Raw genomic sequence first — 7247 nt, forward strand, 5'->3', positions numbered from 1 at the left:
CATTTTGTACTCTAAACTTATCTATAGAAATGGAATTTAATTCTTTATATCTATTCACTCTCTGTATATTACGCATGAGTAACTAAATCTGTCGAATGGGTTGAGAAGCACTTAGGTAGCATAACTGGGGATCTTCATTCTATGTGATTATCTTGTATTATGTATGCATCATTCGTCCATTAGAGATACTCGGGAGGGTAGTCTAAGGATAGAATCTAGGCTTGGAAAAGTCTGGTTAGAATCTAGGCTTGGGAGAGTCAGTTTAAAAACGCATAATCAAGAGATAGGAGCTTAGGAATAAGCGTTGTTTGCTATTAACGCATCGCATGCATCCTAGAGATAGGTTATGATTGTATGCGGCCATCTTGTCCTTGTGTGCATCTTGCATCATCGCATAGGCAAGAAATAGAGACTTAGGAATAAGCTCTATAGATATCATCGCATGCGTCCTAGAATTAGGAGTCACCGCATTGCATTGGAAAATGATTGTTGTCGCATGAGTGTAGAATGATCGCATAGTTTGAATGCATTCTCGGGAAACGCTAGCTAAAGACCTTCTCAACCCGTTCCTCTGCATACTCAGTGTATCTGTCGTATAATCAATCTTTTCTCAAATCCGCCGTATACTTTTTATACTTCAAACAACAAACCAACCAAACGATTAATTTATTTGTTGCCGCAAAGTGATCTTGAAAATTATTACCGCATATTGTTTTCCTTAGTCCCTGAGTTCGACCTTGGACTTACCAGGAAACTCAGTAGGATTTATACTTGAATTCTGCTGAGAAAACTTATTGCACAACGCATTTTCCATCACCGCAACTCCTTTCATTATTTCACCGCATAAAACAACGCATCAAGTTTTTGGCGTCGTTGTCGGGACTTCGGCAATTCAGTGTGCTAACGGTAATTTTTTGATTTCTTTGTAGCTCTCAATCTTTGGCGAATTACGACCAAGAGATTGAAAGAATGTTCCAATGAAGATTGACAGATAGCCGCCAATAACAACAACTAGAGAAAGACAACATGGCGGAACAACCTAGAAATTGAGCACCAAATGAAAATAACGTCATGGCGAATCCCATCCTATTGGCGAACAATCGTAATAGGCCCATTCAAGACTATGCATCGCCCAACCTCTATGATTTCTCCCCAGGAATCATGAGGCCCACTCTTGATGGATGATTCGAAATGAAACCGGTGATGCTGCAGATGATCCAGACTTCTGGACAATTTGGAGTAAGGCCTGGCGAGGACCCGCACGCCCACCTCCGGAGCTTCATAGATATTTGCAACACTTTTATGTTCCCGAATATCTCTACTAAAGAAGTTCGACTAACTTTGTTTCCATTTTTGTTGTGTGATCAAGCACGAAAATGGGCGTACTCTCTCAAACCGGGGGAGATTACTTCATGGGAGCAAGTGGTAGAAAAGTTAATGAAGAAATATTTCCCACCAACGGAGAATGCCAGGAGAAGAAAATTAATAACCAATTTTGAATAGGACATGGACGAATCGCTCAACGATGCTTGGGCGAGGTTTAAGAGGCTGATAAGAGACTGCCCGCAGAACGGATTACCAAACTGCTTACAAATGGAGATTTTTTATCACAAATAAAACCCTGCTTCGCAAACTACTGTCAATGCAGTAGCTGTTGGAGGTCTGCTAGATGAAACTTATGATGAGGCCAAGAACATTCTTGATTGCATCTCTAAAAATCACGAAGACTGGAGAGAGAGTGATCAAAGATTGAGAATAAAGGATAGTAACACAAACAATGGTGCTATCACATCACTTCTGAGTCAGATGACTGCGATAATGAACTTGATACAGGGAATCGCAATCAACAACCCAACAATGCATAGTGGGTAAGTGAACGCAATCAACCAGACTACCGCAAGGTATGTTACTTTCATTGAAGGACATGCAATAGAGGAATGCCCGCAAAACCCACAATCCATCTACTTTGTGAAGAATAACCCATTTTCTAACACGTACAACCCTAGGTGGAGAAACCACCTCAACTTTGCGTGGAAAAATCAGTAGCAAAATTTCCAATCAGAGCAAAAAGAAGGACCACCCGGATTTTTCCCATGAAACAATGGTCAGACGAGTAATCAAGCAAGCAGTTCGCAGGCGCAGCAATCTTCCTCTTTGGAAAGTTTGTTGAAGCAATATATTGAGAAGAACGAAACTGTGCTTCAAAACCAGGCGATGTCTATTCGTAACTTTGAAATATAGATAGGCCAGATTGTGGGCGAACTCAAGAACAGACCGCAAGGGGCCCTATCGAGTACAACGGAACTCCCACGCAACCCAAGGGGTACGCAAGAAGCCTAGTCGGACTGCTCCAATTGCCCTAGAACCAGAGATTGCGATGACTCGAAAGGAAGAAGGAGAAAAAGAGGCGATAGAGCCATAGATTGCGTCCACCTTAGAGCCAAAAGAATAGGGGACCGTGAGAGTACAGTTGCCACCTTTCTCACAGAGACTCAAAAAGAAGAAAATGATGAGGTACAGTACCAACGCTTCATGAATATGTTAAAACAATTGCATATTGATATTCCGTTCACTGAAGCAATTGAGGAGATTACCGTATATGCGAATTTTCTAAAGGATATGATGACAAAGAAGAGAGGCACTGGTAAGTTCGCCACGGTGGTTTTGATGCAAAGCTCAAAATTTATAATCCCACCAAAGATGCGTGATCCTAGGAGTTTTACTATACCTTGTTCCATTGGAGGATTGTACATCGGCCAAGCACTATGCGATCTTGAAGCCAGCATTAACTTAATGCCTCTGTCAATTTTCAAGCAGCTGAATGTGAGGCAACTTGCGCCCACGGCAGTGACTCTCCAATTAGCCGATAGATCTCTGGTGCATCCAAAGGGGAAGGTGAAGGACGTGCTGGTCACAATCGACAAATTTATATTACCGGCCGACTTCATCATCTTGGACTAAAAGCCGAGAAGGATGTGCCCTTCATCCTGGGGCGACCATTTTTATCAATTGGTCGTGCCCAGATTGATATGCACAAAGGAGAGATCACCTTGAGTGTGAATGGACAGAAGCTCAAGTTTGACATTATTCGAGCCATGAAATATCCTGACAAAGAAGACCTTAATGAACCTGATGATGAACAGAGTTTGAATGAAGAAGAGAAACCTTAAGATGGAAACAAAGATGAGGATGCGATCGCATCCATTGTTGCATGCAATGCATTCACAGAAAAAACAAACAAAGAAGATGAAATGATCGCAACCCAAGAAGTTGAGCCGACAGAGAATGAAGAAAGAAAAACAATGCAACCGTCCTTAAAACAACCACCAATAATAGAGCTGAAGACCCTTCCTAACCACCTAAAGTATGCATTTTCGGGGTCGAATGAGAAGCTGTCGGTAATCATTTCCTCTGCACTTAACGAAAACCAAGAAAATGCGCTGCTGAGCATTCTGAGAAAATATGTAAAAGCAATTGGCTAGATGCTTACAAACATTCGAGGAATTAGCCCCGCATACTGTATGCATAGAATTCGTCTTAAAGAAAACTACAAAGGATCGATCGAACATCAGCGCAGACTCAACCCTACGATGAAGGAGGTCGTAAAGAAGGAGATAATTAAGTGGTTAGATGCGGGCATCATTTATCCGATAGCAGACAGCACGTGGGTTAGCCCCGTGAAGTGTGTGCCGAAGAAAGGTGGGATGACGGTAGTCCCTAATGCAAATAACGAGCTAATACCACAAACGACTGTCACCGGGTGGCGGATTTGCATGGACTACCGCAAACTGAATGCGGCAATGAAGAAAGATCATTTCCCTTTACCTTTTATATCCAAATGCTAGATCGTCTAGCTGAAAATGACTTCTACTGCTTCTTGGAGGGGTATGTCGGTTATAACCAGATTATGATTGCTTCTGAAGATCAAGAAAAGACCACATTCACTTGCCTGTATAGAACTTTTTCTTTTCGCTGCATGTCGTTCGGCCTCTGCAATGCATCGAGCACTTTTCAAAGGTGCATAATGGCCATCTTTTTAGAATATCTCCAAGACTCTAGAAATATTCATGGACAACTTATATTTATATGGGCACACATACGAAGTCTGTCTTGACAACTTAGAGAAGATATTGAAAAGATGTGAGGAGACGAACCTCGTACTTAATTGAGAGAAATGCCATTTTATGGTGACGGAGGGCATTATGCTGGGGCATAAGGTATCTAGGGATGGGTTTGAGGTGGACAAGGAAAAAATTGAAGCAATTGAAAAGCTCCCACCTCCAACATGTGTAAAGGTTGTTAGGAGTTTCTTGGGACATGCCAAATTTTACAGACGTTTTGTCAAGGACTTGTTAAAGATAGCACGACCGCTGAGTGCATTGATGGAGGTTGATAGAAAATTTGACTTTGATGACAATTGTCTCAATGCATTCATGATTTTAAAGAATGCAATAATGACCGCCCACGTGTTGATCGCACCAGATTGGACACTTCCCTTTGAATTAATGTGCGACGCGAGCGAGTATGTGATGGGAGCAGTGCTGGTACAAAAGAGAAAGACAATACTACATCCCATCGCATGTGCGAGTAAGACTTTGAATCCTGCTCAAACTAACTACACCACCACAGAAAAAGAGTTACTTGCGGTAATATTTGCGTTGGAGAAATTCATAGCATATTTTTTGGGAACAAAAGTACTCATCCACATTGACCACTCGGCGATAAAGTATTTGATGACAAAGAAGGACGCGAAGTCGAGGTTGATTAGATGGGTTCTCCTCCTCCAGGAATTCGATATCGAAATAATTGATCGCAAGGGAACAGATAACCAAGTTGCGGATCATTTGTCCAGATTGGAAAATCCAGAGGTTGGCCGCAATCAGTCAGAGGTGAGCGCAGTGTTCCCAGACGAGCAGCTATTTCAGATTGAAGAGTTTCCATGGTACGCAGACGTGGTAAATTATCTGGTTTGTGAGCAATTTCCCAAAGATTATACCGACCACCAAAAGAGAAGGCTCAAACATGAATGTAGATCATATTATTGGGATGAGCCAAATCTATATAGGAGGGGGTCAGACCAGATTCTGCAACTGTGTGTATCGGATGCTGCTTACCAACGCATATTATCGCAATGTCATGATTCACCATATGACGGGTACTTTGGAGGCCAACGCACTGCAGCAAAAGTATTACAAAGTGGGTATTATTGGCTAACACTATTTAAGGATGTAAGAGACTACGCGATGAAGTGTGACCGGTGCCAATGCACGGGTAATATTTCATGGAAACATGCGATGCCCACGAACATCATTTTAGAATTGGAGTTGTTCTACGTCTAGGGCATTGATTTCATGGGACCATTCCCACCTTCGAATGGTCACAAGTATATTCCGTTAGTCGTTGACTACGTGCCTAAGTGGGTAAAAGTAGAAGCATGCGCCGCAAACGATGCGATAGTAGTCTCCAAGTTCCTGAAGAAAAATATTTTCACGTGTTTTGGCACTCCACGTGCCATAATAAGTGACGAAGGCTCCCACTTTGTCAATTACCTCGTTAAAAATCTGTTGCTCAAATACAATATCCTCCACAAAGTGGCCACCGCATACCATTCACGGACGAATGGTCAAGTTGAAGTGTCCAACCGGGAAATTAAGCTGATATTGGAGAAGGTGGTAAAGCCTTCACGAAAAGACTGGGCAACAAAGTTGGACGATGCGCTGTAGGCATACAGGATTGCCTACAAAACACCGATAGGCATGTCTCCATATGCCTTGGTGTTTGGTAAAGCATGTCATTTACTACTGGAGCTGGAGCACAAAGCGCTGTGGGCGGTGAAGAAACTTAACCTCGACTTAAATGCAGCAGGGGAAGCAAGAAAACTACAACTGGTCAAGCTTGATGAGTGGAGAATGCAAGCTTATGAAAATGCCAAAATTTACAAAGAACGAGCAAAAAATTGGCATGACAACCGGCTATGCAGCAAAAATCTCCATGTCGGACAAAAGGTCTTACTTTTCAATTCATGGTTACGGCTCTTTCCTGAAAAATTAAAGTTGCACTGGTCTGGACCCTTTATAATTAAACAAATATTCCTGCATGGTGCGGTTGAGCTGATTAATGAGGAGGGGACTCGTACATTCAAGGTTAACAGGCAAAGCGTCAAGGCATATTGCAGGGGTGATTTTCATCGAGAAAAGACCTCTGTAGACCTGAGAAATCTGGAATGAAGGAAAATCGAGTGGCCCTTGCGCTGGCATGTGACAGAAAATCATCTGGGGCGCAAGTCTTCTAGAGTATCATTTTTCTTACTTATGATTCATGAACTCTCACTACTATGATGTTATTTCAAATATCTTTATTTGTCTTCATTTTACATCCTTATATTAAAAAAAAAAAATTGTTAACTTCGTTTTTTTATTTGACCCTCTCAATGTTTTTCTTTGCAAACGATCGAGGTAAACGATTGTGGAGGCGCTACACAAAGACACAACTACTTAATTTCATCACCACAATCCAAAGAAAGTAGATCGCCGCAAAGTAGGATGCGTCAACAAATAATGCGGGCGACAGCGCAAATTTGGGGGTTGTATCTTTCCTTGACCTTATTCCAAATTTTGCACTATTGCATCGCATTTTAATTTTGAAAATTTTATCACCGCATCCTCTTTGGTTATCGCAATCATTTAACATTTATCAATTTAGTAAGTCACTGCATGATTTCTTTTTGCCAATTATGATTTCAATGATGAAATGCATGCTTCTATTTTTTCGTATACACTAGAGTCAACTTAATTTTAGGATAGTCACCTCATGAAATATTTCTAGAAGTTAGTGGTCTGCTAGCTTTCTTTCAAACTGACCCTTTATGAAACATCCTAAGAACATCGCATGGACTTCTTTCAATCTTTTGGTAATGAGGACATTGCCGCATTTTAAATTTGGGGGTGCGGTATTCATTTTCGACCTTGCTTATCTAAAGAAAGAAAAAGATATATATATCTATATATATATGTCATAATGTTGCGATCGGATCCTACTCGTAGTTGGATGTCCACATGACACATGTGGGGGCAAGCCAAAACGAATGTAGGAATCGTGATCAACGCATAAATAAATGACTACAACTCTACTGCCAAATGGGCATGAGTTTAGTCTGAGAAAGAACGCCTTGCTCGTAGTTGGATGTCTGCATGACACACGTAGGGCCATGCCAAAATAAAGGCGAAGAACTTTGATTAGCGCAAGGT

General features: G+C 41.6%; 1 protein-coding gene across 1 annotated transcript; it reads left to right on the plus strand.

Annotated features, from left to right (window-relative positions):
- The first annotated feature begins 5756 nt into the window (after nt 1–5756).
- LOC150038391 (uncharacterized) lies at nt 5757–6227 on the plus strand. Its single transcript, XM_090312989.1, has one exon. The coding sequence runs from the start codon at nt 5757–5759 to the stop codon at nt 6225–6227; it is 471 nt and encodes a 156-aa protein (XP_090169115.1).
- Nucleotides 6228–7247: the final 1020 nt, after the last annotated feature.

This window comes from Benincasa hispida, chromosome 1 (genome assembly GCF_027475165.1).
Source record: "Benincasa hispida cultivar pf3 chromosome 1, pf3_genome.v1.1, whole genome shotgun sequence".
In the NCBI taxonomy this organism is placed as follows: domain Eukaryota; kingdom Viridiplantae; phylum Streptophyta; class Magnoliopsida; order Cucurbitales; family Cucurbitaceae; genus Benincasa; species Benincasa hispida.

What these genes read in the sequence shown, in the direction of transcription:
- LOC150038391 (XM_090312989.1), top strand. Translation starts at nt 5,757, where the DNA reads ATGTCTCCATATGCCTTGGTGTTTGGTAAAGCATGTCATTTACTACTG.